The 20,113-nt window shown below is 36.9% G+C and overlaps 1 protein-coding gene and 1 non-coding gene across 3 annotated transcripts; one reads left to right on the forward strand and one right to left on the reverse strand.

Annotated features, from left to right (window-relative positions):
- Positions 1-3,012: 3,012 nt before the first annotated feature.
- Positions 3,013-3,094, reverse strand: Trnas-aga (transfer RNA serine (anticodon AGA)). The gene has a single exon. It is a non-coding gene; the product is annotated as a tRNA-Ser (tRNA).
- Positions 3,095-5,048: 1,954 nt separating this feature from the next.
- LOC128218133 (uncharacterized) lies at positions 5,049-18,507 on the forward strand. 2 transcript variants are annotated; one of them, XM_052925687.1, is made up of 7 exons: positions 5,049-5,166; positions 6,667-6,757; positions 7,285-7,541; positions 9,229-9,400; positions 10,529-10,726; positions 11,074-11,094; positions 16,825-18,507. In XM_052925687.1, exons 2-7 carry the CDS (start codon positions 6,682-6,684, stop codon positions 17,178-17,180), a joined length of 1,080 nt encoding a protein of 359 aa, XP_052781647.1. In that variant the 5' UTR covers positions 5,049-5,166; positions 6,667-6,681; the 3' UTR covers positions 17,181-18,507. The 2 variants fall into 2 exon arrangements, with proteins under 2 accessions (XP_052781647.1, XP_052781648.1); XM_052925688.1 differs by lacking the exon at positions 11,074-11,094.
- The last annotated feature ends 1,606 nt before the right edge of the window (positions 18,508-20,113 follow it).

Genomic DNA, 20,113 nt, shown 5'->3' on the forward strand with positions numbered 1-20,113 from the left:
TTATGATGTTTATCGGTCCCTTCTGACATCGCACGTCAGCGCCAAAGCCACACCGAGGCAGCGTCTCGATTAAAATTTGCAGTACAAGATCATGAGATAAATTAGTAGAATAGAGTAGAATGAAATATACTTAACTCCACTTCTGGATTCGAGAAACGATACTTTTACTTGCATACCAAAGAAATACATCCAGTGCAAGTTTGACGGTGTTTGTGTATATTTAAGTTATTCCGCAAAACTGTGTGCAAAGTTGTTCACAGACGCCAACGTCATGACGTGAAAACGGTTTCAGATTGCCGTCGGCTTTTATGGTTTTCATTTAATGTTGTAATAATATTGTTGGTGATGTACATTTATTATGACACTGGTCTTCTAAATACTTTTTTTTGATTTAGTTTTATTATCCATAAAAATATATCTCTGAAATGGCGCGGGATGGATAAGTATATATTGTTTCCTATCAGAATAGTCACCTGAAAAGGGAGCGCGCATTAGCCGGTAACGAGGCCTGTCGACATTTTCCCTTGCATACCTAAACTTATCAATTTGTGGAAAAGTTGTCGTAGAAAACGCATTGTGTGCAATACACTCAAAAAAGCGCATGCGACGTTGTATACTGGCGCCATGAAGCATAGTAACTGTTGATCACTACTTACGTCAACTTGATAGTTCCTTTAAAATCGCGTTTGATGATTGGTGTAAGACGGGGTTTTCAGCACTGGTCACATGTTCGGACGCCCACGCTCGGTATGCAAGAAAAGGAAAAGGGTCAGGTAAAAAATCTGAAACGCATGTCCGAAATGCAACAAAGCTTCGTGTTCATTCTCGTGGCTTTTTGATGCAACACATTGGAATTTATAAGACCACTGTCTGAAATCCCAAGCCAACGATCGTGACTTGATATGGGCTCACATTGAAGCTATAACGACCTTGCGGATATCCTCAGAACCTATATATAGCTTGAGTCAATCCCATTCTCGTTCATCAGAGGTTTGATAATGATAAATCTTAAATGGTACGCATAGCATCATCACTCTAGTGAACGAGAATGGTCAATCCCGACTCTTTTGAAAAGTCAGTAAAAATAATTGTACAATTACTAGTCAATAATAGTGCCAGGGAAACAAAGGATCGTTGGTAAATCACAGGGCAAATACCGGTGAAAATACAGCATCGATGGACCATTACAGCACCTTATTTCTCGTTTTCCTGGAAGAGGTTTTAGAGGAAATTTATTTGTTACCTGGAAATTACGTGAAACACTGAAGACACAATCAAACAAACATTTTCAAACGACCATCCTATTAAGGCAATTGAAAACCTTAAGTTTAAACATATCTGTTATGTCCCGTTCGTGCGAACTGCAAACGCATTTTCAGAGCTTTAAAACATGCTAAGACTCAAAAGATGGACACGGCCAATGATGAAAGACTCTTGTCTTTATGGTTAAGCTTAAATGTGTGTTCATAAAATATCTCCAATACACCCCAAGGATATTCTGCGATTGCGGGAATTTCCCGAATTATTTTTGGTTTTGATCAGAAAACAAAATTATTTGGCATGAATCTGTTGTATCTTAAATCAGTGTTTGCTTATTTCATTTGTCTTGAAATACCCATAAATCATTGAAAATCAATTCATTCTGGCGAGCTTGTCCATAGAGAAAAAAGTCAGCGGGAGGGGGGATATGCCCCCGGGACCCCCCCCCCCCCCCGACTTCCTCGGTTTAAAATATGCCTATGGTTACGGCGTTGCACGTTAGTTAGTTGTGGCCACAACTTAGTAACTTGAGACCAATCAAAACAGCTGTGTCATATTTGACGCTTTATTACCGGAAATAGTGCGGTACTATAGATGCATCGTATATTTCGCCTGTACAAACCGGCCTTATTTAGTCCTGATGGAAGCAATAGGAAGAAGAAAGAGGATGGAACGCTGTCATGGTGGCGAGTGATGGTTGTGGACATGGACGATAAACTCAAACCTTACGGGGGCGTAGCTAGGGTCTAAAAAGCTTGTAGGCCCGATGATTCTATGTGAGTTTGTGGACTTTTATATGCATATTACACACACTCAATTATACATTACAATTGCAATGATTACAATAAAACCAAGCAAAACACTCTGCACGTAGTTTAAAAATACAACACCAAAATTGATTTCGTTAAAATAAAGCAGGCTTTTGAGTTGTTCAAAGTGTTTGAGAAGTTTTTGCTACATTTTTGTGTTATTCAAATTTTCCAAAAAAGTTGTAGGCCCGGGCCTACAAGGCCTATATGTAGCTACGGAACTGCCTTATGCTCAATTCATTCGCCTAGCACCGTTGTCGCATAATTCTAGAACCATGATTGTGTCAAGAATGCTCGATCACGTTGTCAACAAAGTCACTAACAGAAAGAGCGTTATTGTACTCTCTTCGGCTTAACGTCAACGATCTCAGTACTGTGCAAATGACGTAAACATATTTGAATTACTAGTATATGACTTTTCCTCAAAACTGTTACAATATTAGCATAAGAAATGCCTTCCTGAAAGTAATCTGATTATAATACTTTCCCTGTCTGCGTCCATATCATTCACCGTTTGCTGGGTACAAATAGCGTTTTAGTATCAGGGTTGCTTACTGTGTCATAATCGTGAAACTCGGTTTAAATTTATTAAGTCGTGGCCTCAAGTTACTAAAATGTGGCCACAATTTAGTAAGTTGTGCCCCAATATAAATTAAGTGTTGCAGATGTCACCTCTGTAGTACCGTATAAACGAGCGTATACAAACTTTAGGATACAAATGTATTCTGTAAAGTGGGTTTTAAACCCTGTTCCAAAGTACTGAGTTTCAGCCCGTGCAATTTAAACGACCATCATTGGTTCTTCCTCATACTTTTAAACGTACACAAGTATGTGTGTGATGTGTGATGATAACAGTAACTTAAACCAGTTAAAATCATGTTGAAATGGAGTCCATCTCTTTAATCTGGGTGTATTTATGGAGTTTATTACAGTAAAAAGATTGCGTTGTCGGCAGGATTCGAACCTGCGCGGGAAGATCCCAATGGATTTCTAGTCCATCGCCTTAACCACTCGGCCACGACAACTCTTGATTAAGCTTGGTTAAAAATAGATTTATATTCAAAATATAGTTTTACCTGTACTCTATACATACTATCTTCATATTAAATCAAGTACTTTGTAAACTGAATATTGTAATGAAAACAATTAGTGCGTTATGCTTCCATTATTTATTATCAATTTATGTTATATAATATTCTTATACCACATTATACCTGGGACCAATATGAATAAGTCAGTATTATTACTTCAACTTGTGTATATCTGTATACTGTACTGTAGCCAAGGGTTATGTCAACTTTAAATAAGTCAAACATAACCTCTGATGTATCGTTGTTAAAAAACGCATTGTATTCATTTCTTCAAAACGGTATATATAATTATACAAACTTTGAATCACTCAATGCATGCATATAAAAATTTTAATGTTTGCCATATATTTGGCCTACAGTATAGGGGACACATATAAACTAGCGAGTTCCAGGGAGGAGCATCTGGCGCCCCCACCCCATCCCAACAAATCGTCAGAATTTACTTTTAAAGTTAGTATTGGAGAAAAAATGTAACAAAATACGCTCTTGAAAAATGCAACATTTCGGACCATAAAATGATTGGGAGCGTATCCTCAAACCCCTAGGCATACATTTCCTTTTGTTTATCATTTTTTATTGTTTTATTTAAGATTGGTTATTAATACTTTAGTTGTGTTCATGCCAGAAGGCCACATTTAAATAAGACGTGTGTTATTATTATTATTATTATTATTATTATTATTATTATTATTATTATTATTATTATTATTATTATTATTATTATTGATTACTTTCATTGAAGGTATGTCATGAATTATTATGACTCTGAACGCCAATACGACAATCTTTGACCAGTGCCAACACCCCGAAAAAGTTACATATGTTTCAAATTACATCCTTAATTAATTTTTTCCCTAATTTCGAGATTTCATATGGGAACCAAAATTTATTTGCTGTACGCCCGGGGCGTTCTCGTGATCGTCCCTGTGTTTCTGTGTTGATATTGTGCGTGTTTTCTGTGGGAGTAACTTCCCTCCTGACAACACTGCGTACTGAATATACTAGTCTTCATTTTCAAAAAAAATCCTGTGCACAAAGTAATACTTATGCACCAGTCAGCTGTAATCACGCCCCCCCCCCCCAGGTCCGGGGGTATACCGGGGATAGCCGGGGAAATGGGCCGTGTTTTTACCTTCCAAGTGGCCCCACAGTGCCGGGTGAATGCGGTGGTTTTGTCTGCGGGCCAAAAATAGCGGGGACCTAGGGTCCACGGTGGGGAGCGAGGGCATTTGGCGGGAATTTTACCAGTAGTTCGTCCCCGCAGGACCGGGCTCTTCCCCGGACCTGGGGGGGGGGGGGGGGGGCTGGTTACAACTGACTGGTGCGCAACCTATTTAGCAAATAATGTCAAATCGTGTGATGTTGGCGTACTGCCTTCCATACCACCATCATTGCTTTGTCCCGACATTTCAGCCCGAGAAGCCACCGAATACCGTTGAAAGTTTGAACAAAATAAGATTGCAATAATTAAATATGGGATTGTGATGTTTATCTACATGTTATAAAAGACGTATATTTGTGCGGTATAGCATAATAATAATAATAATAATAATAATAATAATAAAAATCCATATGGAATGGAATATAATTAAGTGGGTTTTTTTCGTGCTGAAACAACAACAAAAACAACCCAAACTAATGACAAGATTCCCGCCACGAATGCTTCCCATTATTCAGCCAGATGTTTTGAACAATGCAAATATCTATTTGTCTCACATTAACACGACTGACTGAAATCCCTGATGTTCAGTATAACAGCCCTTTAGGCAGCTTATAAAGAATTATGACCATTCATCTAATTTTCCGATACCTAGGCAGGCGATAATACATCGATATCGATTTATGACCAGGCTCTGTTATTGAGATGTTCCAAACCCTGTAGGTGCCCCGAGATTCCACACAAACCAGCTGCGCCAGAACGATCTATAGTATTCTCATAGAAAACTGTGCCAGCAGTTTGTGCCTATTTTTATATGTTCTTCAGGAATATTTAGATCTCCAAAAAGGTTTGTGCTGATTTGTTTTTTCTGTGTCACACAGGGTCGCGTTTCCTATGCTTTAAATCATCCTATTAACCATGATGATGTTTCCAGAAAAAAATCAAATTATGAAGAAATCTTTGACTGATGATTGGAAACCATGTCTGCTCTACTTATAATCGATATCATCAGTACACATGAAGGTCACACAGCTTTTATGATGATAGTGCTGTTTTAGCAGTGAGCTTTCAAGTAAAAACGTTCTGATGAATTGTGAAATGTATATAACGGTTCTTGTGCCATAAGTAACAGATCATCTTCTATTCAGTGTAGACTTTGGTGTTCTGTGTAAGATCAAGATCAACAATTATGGCATATGGAAAATATTCCAAACCAAATTGCAGCTACCCTTATTGTGTTTCAATCAAGCAATCTTATATTAGCATATCAACCTCTTTTATTCTTTCCAAACTAATGCTTTGCTCGATTTCTTGAGTTATTTGAAAAACAATACGCGATATATGTCCCGACAGATTCGTCCCTGGATGTCATTGTGGCTTGGTAAGCGAAATCGCGACACCGTTTGGTTCTAATCTACTAGTATATATGGTGTGTGGTTTTCATTTGACCTTGACGTTGAAGGACACCAACATTCCACGCCTGTGTTCCCAAGATTCTTTGTCTTTTTTATACAAAAAGATCTGTGATTTATCACCCAATTAGATAGAATGAAATGATGTATTTATGTACGAGGCGGTAGTGTTGTTGGCCAGTAAACCGTCTGAGGATAAATTCAAGATATAGGTTGTTGAATGGAATTCATTATAAGTCTAATTTACTTCGAATCTGGTCAAAAACGTTATCATTTATACGTAACTGAATTATCCCGGACAATGGAGCGACAATGTTTGATCAAATGTTATAACTCCCTGAAAATACAATTCTCTACAAACACATGGCATCATTCCCTGCCCACATGACGCAAAGAAACACAGAACGGACGTCCTTATCTCGATCCTACGAGATTAAGCTGGAAATGACGACCTTATGCCTTGGGATTGTTTACAAATAGCAGACATTGCCTGACCGGGTAGGGACATTGCAGACTGCGCCTCGAAATAAGGCTAACAATGACGTCTGGAAGCAGTCATGTGCCTTCTTTTTAATTCAAAGAGTGAAACTGTATATAATTGTGTTTTATTCTAAGGCCAATCAACAATCACCGTGTATTGCTCTCGATTTATAACATTTCGTTCCACTTTATTTTCCTACTTCACTCTTCTTATCGGTTTATCGGTGGGATATGGAGAGAGATATTTTGCTAATCGATATCTACAATCTCATGAGTGTTTTCAGCTCATATATGTGTTCAGACGTCAACCTGGTCTGCTTGTGTGATAGATAACAGTTGGTATGACTCTACATCTCCTCTTAGGTTGTCCATGTACAAACAGACAATGACATGCAGCCTTTCTTCATCGCTAAATACCAATACATATGAACGAATGTTTTCATTATATTTTGCAGCCCAACTTCATAGCCATGGGGATGAAGACAATGCTCGCTTTATGTGTTGCCATGGCAATAGTGTTGACGGCAGCTGCAGAAGAGACCGTTGGTAAGTTACAAGGCCTTTGCATCTTCATCATCGAGTTTTAACTGCTGTCGCTTCAAGTACGCTGTTGTCTCACGTAGGGTGTTTCCGCAGAACCCCCTGGGCGAGGGTTGGAATGAACCTTTTTTACACTGGCGGCCACATGTTTTTCTCCCATCTCAGTTAAACAAAATATAGTAGAAACGTATTTTGATTTATTTCTACATACAGGCACTTTTTATCTTTGCCCGTGGACAATATATAGGTTTCCAGCTTGGCAAAATAAATGTTTCTGGTAATATGGGGTGGCAAACAACAACATTCGATATTTCTCTTTTTCGCAAGTTTTGTCAAACAAATACAGGCCTAGTATGTTCTTCATGACGGTAAACACGCAATTTGCTACGCATTACTATAACCATAAAGTGTTAAAGAGTAACAAGTACAGCAGGGTATTTACAGGCAGGACAATCCAGGTCCACTGAGTCGAAAAACAAAATGGTTTAGATTACACGGTTTCAAACTTAAAGTAATTTTGTTTTTGTTTTCAGTGCACATGGACAAGATATCCGGGGAGAGCCAGTGTGGCAAGGTGTTTGTGCTGAGTCCCGGTCACGACGTTCGACTCAAGTCCCAGGGGCTGGCTCCCGACGGTTACTGCGGGGTGTCTGTTTTTACACCCAGGGAAATAAACAACTACACGTGCGATGGGTTGTGCGTCACATTCAAATCAGCGTCCGTCAACGTATGCGACATCAAGTTGAAGTTCATAGGACACAGATTTGGAAAGGGAGGCGATTATATTAGGGTAAAGTTCTCTGTTGTTTGTTTCAATTTTGTTCTTCGCATTTGAAAAAATAAGATAACATTAAAACTAATCCAAATCCCCATTTTAGGAAATAAATTTCCAGACCATGTTTTTTGCCTTCGTTTGCCTTGATGTGTCGATCTTTCTTCAAACAGATTGCAAATGAAGTAGAATACAATTACGGAGAGAAAAAGCAATTAATGTCTCCTGAGAAAAATCGTGGAATGGAAAAATAACTGTTGATCAGTATCAATCGAAAACTTTGGACAGACAATCTAAGAACTCTAGATATGCAAGTCTTTTCTGGAATAAATTACATATCTTGTTCTAAGAATGTCTGTCTCCGTGTACATTTGACACTGGGTCATACACCTCCGCATCAGAGGCCTTAGTTTCTGAGAAAGTATTTACTGCCATGCTGATTTTATAGTATTTCATTACTGTATGCTTTTTATGTGGAACAATTCATCGGTTAAGTTCAAAGAAGCTCCTAGTAACGTTTTCATTTTATAGATCTACGAATGAGGATTTTTCTATTTATATCTCCTTTATAATCGGATAATGAGGTGGTTCGATTAGTGAGGTTTAATTATGAACACTATTGGCAGACAAAATTGTTCTTCAGACACTGATATGATAGATGTAACACATATAATACGATGGAAATTTCAGACACTTGCCAAGTAATCAAACATAGAAAATACACTGTTTAAAGGCAGAATGCTTTATAACTGTACCATTAATGCCCTATAACCGTACACTAAACGATTTATAACCCTTCCCTAAACATCTTATAACCGTTCACTAAACATCTTATCAACGTACACTAAACATATTATAACCGTACACTAAACATCTTATAACCGTTCACTAAACATCTTAAAAACGTAAAACTAAACATCTTATAACCGTTCACTAAACATCTTATAAACGTACACGTAACATCTTATAACCGTTCACTAAACATCTTATAAACGTACACGTAACATCTTATAACCGTTCACTAAACATCTTATAACCGTTCACTAAACATTTTATAACCGTACATAAAACATATTATAACCGTTCACATAACCGTTCACTAAACATTTTATAACCGTTCACTAAACATCTTATAACCGTTCACTAAACACCTTATAAACGTACATTAAACATATTATAACCGTTCACATAACCGTTCCCTAAACATCTTATAACCGTTCACTAAACATCTTATAAACGTACACTAAACATATTATAACCGTTCACTGAACATCTTATAAACGTACACTAAACATACTATAACCGTACACTAAACATACTATAACCGTACACTAAACATACTATAACCGTTCACTAAACATATTATAACCGTTCACTAAACATCTTATAACCATTCGCTAAACATCTTATAACCGTACACTAAACGATTTAGAACCGTACACTAAACGCCTTAGAACCGTACACTAAACGCCTTAGAACCGTACCCTATACGCCTTAGAACCGTACACTAACCGCCTCAAAACCGTACACTAAACGAGAGACATACTTCTTGCAAAAAGACAGATAGCCGCTCAAATATAAACATACATATGATAATTGAATTCACGGTGGAGTTACCGCCTTTGAACACTCAGCGAAACTTATTCTCACTGGAAGGTAAATCAAAACTACGTTTACGTGTATAGAAGCCTTCCGTACATTTCAGGAGTTCACCTGCCACAACCAGAACCGCGACGCGTTCTGCTGGGAGGTGAGCTCCGTGCGTGTCGAAGTGATTGAGAGCTACAAGTATTCCTACGAGGCACAGAAACCCAACTACGAGTTTGACGTCGACGTAAACGCTAAATGTAGCCGCTTCGGGATCGAGGAGAGGAAAGGTATGGCTGGATTGTGGTACGGAGAGACATTTTGTCAGTGTTAAAAAATAACTTAACAACAAATGTTATTTTTATAATAACCTACATTTCCAGCCAATAAAATCTCCAATCGGCCTTTAATAATTCGTAGCTTGGTTTCCAGACTGTTCTAACATCATCTGTTAGTGTTTTGAGAAAATTGAGTTTAAAGTTTAAAGTTTTTATAATTTTTTGTTTGTAAACGTAATTTCACCAAATCTTTACAGACCATTTAAAGTGCAGTGTGTCGATGATTTATAAAAAAAAATAAACATGCAGTTATTTATTTTTTTAGAATAATTACTTTTATAAAAACGAAAATGACCACAAATGTCACGCTTTTGTTAAGTTAAATGATTTACATACTGTTCTAATTGAGATAGAACAGTTTGTGTATGTTATATCGTACATGCATTTTTGTTATTAACTCACTGTGTTGGTCAAGTGTTCCAAACTGTTTTAAGCATTTTGGATTTGTTAAAGAAATTAATCACTAGTCGTTACGATGATTTCATTGGCCAATTTAAGACTGAGAGCAGTCTTGAAGTTATGAGAGCGGGAGATTTTGAGATAGAACATAAGGGAAGGATGAATACTAGTAACTATTAATTTGACTTACTGACTGTAGTAAGTCCAACTACATCAAATAGAGTTTGAAAAGACGAAACCAGCGGTATAAATTTCTCTATTTAACCCCAAAACACACTGAGAACAGTCTGGAACCTAAGCTTCACAACTTAACAGCAGTGATTTATCTTAAGGAATAAAACAAGACGCATCTGAGTCATTAGTTTTCTTTCATTGAATTATTCCAGCCATGTGATATACCTCACTGCCGTGTGGAAGTGACATTTGAATCTGAAAGTATTCTATCTCTAAACCCCAAATTGTGCAGATGAAGCCCCAGCTTGCATGTCTGGTAATATAGACTGGTATGATTCAACACAGTCTAGGACTTGTTTCATGCAACAGATGTTGTTTTAACGAGTGTTCAAATTCCTTTCCTCATAATAGCTGCAATAAATATGCGTTGCCACGTACTGTAAAAATGCAAATTCTACTAAATGTGTATGAAATAGTATAATACGTGTACCGCCTTTTTCTCGACAGCGTTCGCATGGTCCCGTGCACGACTTGATGCGGACGAGCACCAGACGTACGTGGAGGGTATAGCGGTGGGCGTGTCCCTGGCCTGCGTCTTCCTCATCGTCCTCTTTATCGCCTGGTGTTATACCAAACACCAGGCCGTCTCCGGGACCCGCTCAAATGACCGACCCGCGCCCGCCAAGTCCGATCCATCCAAAAAAGGTGGGCTTGTTTTTAAATTTCAATAATTATGTTATGGTTGAGAGTTATTTTGCAATATACTTTTATAACAGTAATAAGAAGCGCTCTGTCCACACGTATGTCAAGCGTATATACCGGTACATATCGTATATTGTATTTTAACTGGAAAAACGTTAACTTCGAGTATATAATACTACTTTATCAAAGTATATTACGAAACCCTTACTACTTTTTCATCACTTTGAAGTAGTCTTTACGAAATGGAAAATTGTTTAACCATTCATTAATTCATGAGAAACAAAGTCACTGCAGGCAATACTAGTTGTTTTTAAGCAGTAGCATTGATTTCGCCCATCGATTTTTATTAGTTGCCAGTCCCAGCCAGCAAGGTCTGTAGCTTTGTTTGGGAGTGTTACATTTTCTACGATAATACTAGCATGTAAATTGTTAACTAATAGCTTTGGGTGATTGACAGGTTACCGAATATTAAACTTTAGCGGCAAGTCTCCGCATCCCCAGCCAGAACATGTATAACCAGGTCAGAGCGCACGAGCATATGTTCTGCATGTGAGCCTTTGTTGGCGTCCTCTGCTGTATAAACCCCCTCTAATCCCTTGGTTAGTTCATTTCAAGACACCCGCAAGGGCTGCCAAGTGATGAAACCAGGACTGGTGTGGACCGATTATTCACTAAACATGTTCAAAACTGGCAGCATTCGGAACTCCTCGGCCATTTTTATCGAAAACAACCTCGGATATATGCCGGTACATCAGTTGAAGTAGTTTCATAAAATTTTGAATTATATCATTATAATAATAATAATAATAATAATAATAATAATAATAATAATAATAATAATAATAACAACAACAACAACAACAACAACAACAACTTTACTTAACGAAGGTTACATACTAAGTGTACAATCATTTTTCATGAATTGTATCATATAAAATGTCCAAAGCAAAGTTTGGATCTGCTATTGAATCGATAAGGATCAGATTCGAGTTAACTAAATCTGCTTTAAAAAGATCTTTATCGAAGCTTTTATAACATCGATATGTTATTGAATCGTGACTGTTTTTCACTTGTTTCGTTTTTTACTAATCTCGTGAAAGCGATAGGCAAGTGGTCGCTTATGGTATAATTATATACAGCAATATCTGAGATGAGATCTTTTCTTGTTGCATATATATGGTCTATAATAGACGAACCATTTGTATGAATCCTAGTTGGCGTTTCAATGATTTGAGAAAGTCCAAACTTGGAAAGAAAATTTTCGCATTTTGCATTATTGAATTTATTTCTTTTGTCTGGAAAATAATTGATGTTAAAGTCCCCTATAGCATATATTTCACTATCCTTGCTTCCTAATTTGTTGTATTGGGTTTCAAATAGATCTATCCAGTTTTGTGAAGAATCAGGAGGTCTATATACAAAGTTTACTAAAAACAATTTACTTCTGGGTAAAGCGATTTGAACCCAGATGGATTCTAAAGTGTCGGACTCTAAATCATATCGCCTAACATATGAGAGTTTATTTGAAATGTAGACAATTATACCCCCGCCCCCTTTGTCGAGGCGATCTTTGCGCACGAAGCTATATCCAGGAATAACTCATTCATTATCATGTACACTGGGTGTCAAAAACGTTTCACATAAACCAATTATATCAATGTGAAATGACTGAAATAAATGAAATTTCAACTCATCTCGCTTGTTTAAAATGTGTTGAATATTTAAACTGACTATGTGTAAGCCTTTATGATTCTTTTTGTCATGTTTAATTGGCAAAGTCGAAATATTATTATTAAAGCCTGTATTTCTTATCAAATCAGTTTGGGTATTCACCGTACATGACGTAAATGGATATATATTTTGAGGCTGACCCGTAGGTTGTAACAAATAGTCAGAGTTACATGCATTTGTATTCGCACTTTTTATTGCGATTCCTGATTGAAATTCCTTCATTATACTTGTTCATAATATTACAGAATTTACTATATATATACAATAATTGTAATGGTATCATTATAAACGTATTACGTGGAATAATTTGAAAAACAGTTTCATTACTTTGATTGTGTTTGTCGGCGGATTCCTAGTATTTCCGGTAAGAGCTAGAACTAAAATGTGTATTTCCAGCATGCCACCTTCGTCCACACTCGCTGGTATTGTGGTTCTGCATTCTGCAGTGTGTACACCATTTATTACGATCTACGGGTATATCTCGTTCTCTGTCAATGCCGGCAACATTTTGCCGAGGGTATTTATTGTTTATATTGTCCAAGTGCCTCCTTGTTCTTTACCGCATTGTCCCGCAGATTTTCTTTCACGACCCGTCTTATAAGCTGCATCGGGTTTATGTGTGTTTCTCACTGCACCGCCGATTTCGGAGTGATAACTTCCTGCGTCTGTTGACCTTCGAATTATTTTCACCGACGTGTTAATTGCACGAACCAAAGCACTTGTTCCTTTTTTGTTCAAATGAATACCGTCGTGGTTGTAATACTCCGGAATTGAGGAACCGTCACCGAATACAAACTTATTAAATGTATTAATAAGTTTGGCTCCCGTTTCTTCGCACAGCGCTGCCAGCATTTTATTAGCCTGGCTAACCTCACAGTCCGCTCGGGAACAAATGGTGCAAACGTACATTTCGCAGTACGGATTTCTACGTTGTACTGATTCTATTCCATTTTTCAGTTGTTTATACATTTCGCGAAGATCCTGGCCATCAGATACATCGTTCCCACCGATATACAGAATAACGTTTTTCAAGTCGTCTACTTCCCATTTTTCCAACCTTAAACCAACATGGTTAACTTTTCCCCCTCTTATCATTCGAATTTCAACATTTCCTAGTCCTCTAGAATTTACATTCTTGAGAATAGAATCTCCTATCAACAATGTTGTCTCTGGAAGTAATTGTACATCTTCATTGCAAGTTGCCTCGTTATTGGTGTCTATTGTAAATTCGGGACTTTTTATTTCACGCCGACTCTCTGATTTTCCTTGACGAGATTTCAGTATATCCATAATTGACTCAATTTTGCTGTCAGTACTAGAGAATTTAGCCTTTTCAAACTAATAACTTCATCACTCAGTCTTTGAAAATTAGAGTTTGTATTCTCAATATGACATAGTAATATGTCTTTCCGATCGGCCATGTCTGCCTGTAAATTTTTCAGTAGACGTGTTTCATTGTTAGGTTCCGTACATGTGTCTACAGTTTCGTTTAATGTACTCTCGTCACACGAGTTATCCGCGCCAGTTTCTTCCAGTATTATAAGTTCATCTGGATCAAGTTCACTCAGTATTGAGTCGTTCGATTCAGTATTATTCTGGATAATTTGGGATGTGTGTTGCGAAGTATTTTCTGCATCAGAAACGTCTGACAATGTTCTAATGATTTTCTGTCGTATTTTCTCATTAAAATCGTCGAGCGTGATGCCTTCTTCATTAAGTCTGTTTTCAAGTTTTGACAAAATTTCACACATATCTTTTGTCATAAACTGCTGTACACCTTTTCCATTTAAAGGCATTGAACTAGTTGTATGGTAGAAGTTAATTGTATAATGCTCGAAGTCATCAATTACTACTCTATACCGGGTTTCAACAATGTTCTGTTTTTTTATCAGTTGCGTTAGTGCAATCTGCTTTCATTTCGTCTGACGTATAATACTGATAAGCTGTATGTCTTAGCTTTTACTTGTTGACCTGAATTTAAATTGATTGCCAGTGAAGTTTATTATAGCAAACATTATTAAGATTCCAAAGAACTAATTAGTCATGAAATTTAGCTGCTAAATCAAATAACTACGCGATCTACTTGCAGTGAACTTAGAAAGACCCGATTTCTGACATTGGATACTGTCCATATACATCCGAGGTTGTTTTCGATAAAAATGTCCGTAGAGCTCCGTATTTACTTGCAGTAGAAGTCACACACGGCTTTACGTGCTTTAGCAAAACTCTTCAAGGGACTATACACCAGATTGGCACCACAAAAAAAATGTTGTTTTTTTTTGTAACGAATCTCAGGACAATTATTTAATAAAATGTTTGTTACTCTTTGATATCATACTGTAAAAAAGTACCAAGATGTAAAAAAATCGAGTCGGAGATCGAGTTCGAACCGGTGTCGCCAAAATTACAGTCCGGTGCTATATCCATTCTGCTACGAAGGCTTACCCTAAACAGTTGGAATATTTAAGCTTTATACCTAACTTGGTAATATCACGTGATGACATCGACTAGCCAATCACGCATAAGGAATGAATTCTACTAGGTAGACATACCTAGACTTTTTTAATGGAGGAATACGAACAAACTGCGAAAAAATAAAATAAATGTTAGCTATGAGGTACTTCTGTTAGTAAGATCCAATGCATTGTACACATCGATATCAAGTTTATGTCAGTTTTCGAAAATTTTCTTTTTTTCGCTATTTCATCATACAGAGTACAGCCCCTTTAAAGCAGATGAACGATCGAAAGTCAATTACTGGTTCGTATGCTAATGTATGTAAGGTACATGTACGAGCCAAATACGGAAACATCGTACGTAAAACATTTCATAGAGGTAATAATGATATCTTTATCACAGAAATTGTCGGAATGAGCTCTCTTTAGGCGATAAATTCCATTCATGAGTATCCTTGAAGTTATATGTTAAAGTAAGCAGACGCAACCCAATTACTTCAACTGAGTCAGGCGTTGTTTCATATGTGCAAAAGGACAATTTTTATTCCGCTTTAAAATTAATATATTTAGTTTTCGGTTATCTTAAATGGCATTTTGACATCTGAGATGACTTGACAACATAACCGTTTCAAAAATGGCACCAATATTTGATTGAGCATGTTTGCATATGAAGAACAGCACGCGAAGATAAGTGGTATTGCTTCACCTGTATGTAATTTGTAAAGCACGTTTGACCAGAATGAAGAGGAGGAGAGGTTTATGAAAATACAAAATATTGTTATTCCGTCCATCATTCGAATTCTATCAACTTACTTCGGTAACGATAGCTTAATTATCAGGAAGTTTGGTTAAAATTATTATTCATATTTTACAAATTATAATACATTATTGCATTTAGTCGCAACGTGTGGTAGCAATATACTTATGTCTATAGATTTAATCACTAAAACATTTACATACACTTTTTAAACCACGTGCTCTGTCTTAGCATTTTATTTTTAAAACAATCGCCAAAACTCTTCATGCATTAGTTAATATACTCATCAAAAAATATGAGAAGACGTCAAGTCATAAGTCTATGTATTTTGAATGGCCCACGTAACTGTAGATTTTAGAGGGATTCTGCCAACAGCTCCACGACTTTTCTTACCCGCTTGTATAAAAAGTGTGCCGCTTCAAAAACTAAAATAAACGACATCACATAGGCAGATTAAAAATGGGTAATGCCATGGGACGTCGTTAATTTTACATATTCCCGCAAGCTACATTAGTGGGTTTTTTTCAAACTCTTTGTACATATTCTATATAACAGGCACATTCCCGCCTGTACGGACTCACTGTCACGCAGCCTAACGCTTGCTTAATATGCTTACAACAATCATCAACTAGACGTACAGTACTAACTGAATGATATGAAATACTAATATTATAAGAGTAACATTTGATATATTAGCTGTTATGTTCATTTAATCAAGGCACATTATTATTATTAAGTTACACTCACATTCAAAATCCATACATAACACGTGTATAACAAACACAATTTTGAGTGATAAACCTTGCACTTCTTACTTAATAATGCATTCATGGAAATTATTACACTGTAATCGTGTATTTAATAGGCAAAAACGCAAACAATATTTAATGATTGGTGAATGCTAAAATAATTACTGTGATCTACTGCAGTCTCATAAGATAGAAATACCGTGTTTGCTGCCCATTTCCTTCAAATTAAACTCGGTATCCTTCATAAGGACCATTATTTTCAAAATTATTTATCCTTTATGGTATATTTATTATATATCTTATTTGGGAATAATAGTGCATCTTTATAAACGTCTGTAAAGTTGAACTTACTTTTGTATTAATTCGCGTACAAAGCAATTTTGGATGGATGGATTTATATACCTTCAGGTAGCATCGTCTCCACATTCCGTAAAAAGTTGAACATTCTGCGGCGGAATCAGAACCAGGACGAAGAACCGGAAGCTGTGTACCGGCGGACAGACACCGCCGCCGCAGCCACGACGCATGGAATTGAGGGCGCCACGGAACTTCAACCACTCACCGGAAACGGAAAGGAGAAGGAAACGGAAGCTGAAACGTTTGAACTTGCCAACGAGACTATAGGGGATTCGGAGGGCGAGAAGAAATGCACGCCGGGGGAAGATTCCCCGAAGGACGGCGGCGCCGAAGCAACCAAACTAGATCCACCGGAAGTCGTTATCGTTCCCGGCACGCCGGAGCCTTCGGAAGTTGAGAGTGATTAATAAACGTTTGAACTTCTTTGAAAAATTATTTCTGGCGTTCAATGTGTTCAAATTTTACAGAATAAGGGGATAATGCCACACATTTTGACATTGTTCATTTATGTGGTTTTTAGCACTGTCGTGACTCAACATGTCGGCAGTATGGCGTACCAAGCGGCTCAAAAGTGTACTATCAACAACAATAAACCTACAGCTATAGATTTAAATCTAAAGTTGTATTTAATAGCTACAGCTGTATACTTATAGCTGAAGTTGTATTTTACATTTGTAGATTTCTATAAATACATATTTTACAGCTACAGCCATGGAATACAAAATAGCCACTGCTGTATGTTATTACTTTAGCTATTTATTAGTACACATGGTTGGTGCGTGTATTGGTCTTGGACAACAGTCGGAATGAATTCACATGAATAGCAATATCATGATTTAGATTTTTAATGTTTCATACATCAGATGTAGTTTCATTTTCATTACATGTGAACATCTTGTTTCTTTCTCTACAATGGCTTAAGAAATTTATATGACTCTTACACGCGTTTGGATGCTAGCCATGAGGTTTGATGACAACGTAATTACCAGAAGTATTCACCATTCAGACATACGTTCACGTTGAAAGCCTAACCATATTCATTGGTCTTTGATCCACATTTCTCGTCTTAACATAATCCGTATCATTGAACGGAGTGACAATACCATAGGATATAGTGCAATACATTTCGATCACGTGAGATTACTTCGTTTTATATGTCCGCCAAACTATACTTATATGCCTAAGGAATGGATGGATTTAATGACACACATTGAAGGTTTGTTCTCACTTTCCCACACAGCACACAATACATCTCCCCAACTCCAACCTCAATTTCCATAGGAAAAATTAGTGGTTGGGAAAGTGGGAACACACCACATTGAAGAAGTCGTGGCAAATCTGAGGGTAGGAAGTACTGTGTGAACTATTTATGCCAACTTGTAAAACGTTAAACATTAATTACATATTGAGCTAGAAGTCACCGCAACAATTGTCCGCCTCTACAATTACAGATCTGTGATTCTCATGCATCTAACAGATCTATGCATTTTACTTAATATATTTCAGCCTTTTATAAAACATGCATTCCGTCAATGTTGTCAATGTTGTTGTTGTTGGATGACAAGAAGATACAGGTAGATATTCATAACAGTCAGATTTTTACACACATCCAGGTAGTTTTTGTTTACTGAAATATGAATGATGATTGTAATATAACGATAGTTTAGAAATATATAATTGTTATGTGTTTATACATTGTAAGATGTTTTGTCCTTTTTGTTTTAGTATACATGTTTAATAGTCAATATATTTTATCTTTGAAGTTTCGTGTAATAAAATTTAGATACGTAACATGAGTTTGTATTTACCATCTGACTGCCATGACACAGGACTACTCGTCAAATAAAAAAACAAGTCGAATTAAAAAGTAATCAAGAAACGCCGCAATGCAACGAAACCAGGTGTCCAGTGATTTACAGAAGAACTTCAGCCTTAATTGTGCAATTCAGTTTCAACTGTGTTTAATATTTTTCGCAACGGTGACCTCTACATTGGCCCTAGGGGCCCCAAATGCAATATGTGGAAGTACTCCATAATCTATTCCTACCTACCAAATTTGGTCACATTAAAATAATTCGGAACCAACCGGTTACCGGTATTTATTTTGTGTAACCCTAGGAACCCCAAACGAAATCCCTTGCAAGTTCTCTATATATTATTCCTACTTACCAAATTTGGTTTCAGTATTTCAACCCCAACTAAGTCTTTTCAGTTTTGAACGTTTTTTTTTCTATTTTTAGTAACAGTGACCTTAACCCGAAGGGTCCCAAACTCAAAACCAAGAAAGGAGTTCATAAACTCTTCCAATGTACCAAGTTTGGTCACAATAATATGCCAATCATAACGTAAGTTATTCAGTACTTGCCATTTTCTATTTTTAGTAACAGTGACCTTGACCATGAATCTCAGGGCCTCAAACACAGTCCCATGAAAGGTCTCTATAAAATCTTCCTGTATACCAAGTTTTTGTCGCAAAATGTCAACCCCAACTTCAGTTATTCGGATCCAAGCAATTTTCTATTAAAGAAACAGTGACCTTGACCCTAAGGCTCCATACTCAATCCCATGAAAGGTCTTTATAAACTATTCCTATATACCAAGTTTGGTCACTATATCTCAAACCTAACTAAAATTATTTGATACAATAATTGTTGCCACTCGGCACTCAAAAGCACAAAAATCCCCCCACATCAATCAAGGGTCATAATTTGTAGTCAGGGTTAATATGAAGTAATGTAATCAAAGTGTGTTTGGTACTAAAGTATGAAAGCCATTTAGTGAATAGTGTTTGAGATGGTAGTTTAAACCAAAAGTAGCCAAACTTTTTAAGTCAATCAATGGCCATTATTTGTATTTAGGATAATATGTAGTTATGTAACCTTATTGTTTGATGGCCTAAAACAACTGTGTGAAGTACTAAGTCAATTGAATGAAGTATAGAAGTAATCCCCAAATGTCCCTTCAACTTAAACCATAGAACAAGAGCACCGCGAAACGGAGCATTATACGCCCGAAGAAGATTCGGCTTGAGGTCCTTTTAATGTAGTGATGATTTGTATAAAGTTATTTGAAAATCGCTTTATTAGTTACCAAGTTATGGCCCGGACACGAAATTGCTAACGGACGGACAGACGGACAGACGATGGAGGCCATAACATAATACGACCCTTCGGGCGTATAAAAATGTGCCCTATAACTTTACCCTAGGTTCCTAAGTCAATCAGAGGCATTATTTGTATTTAGGATAACATGGAGTTAGGTAAACTCATTGTGTGGCGTTCCTGAACGATAAATAACACATTTTCTTACCATATCAAACTTACAAACCTCATATTAAAAC

This window comes from Mya arenaria, chromosome 14, assembly GCF_026914265.1.
Source record: "Mya arenaria isolate MELC-2E11 chromosome 14, ASM2691426v1".
NCBI lineage: Eukaryota > Metazoa > Mollusca > Bivalvia > Myida > Myidae > Mya > Mya arenaria.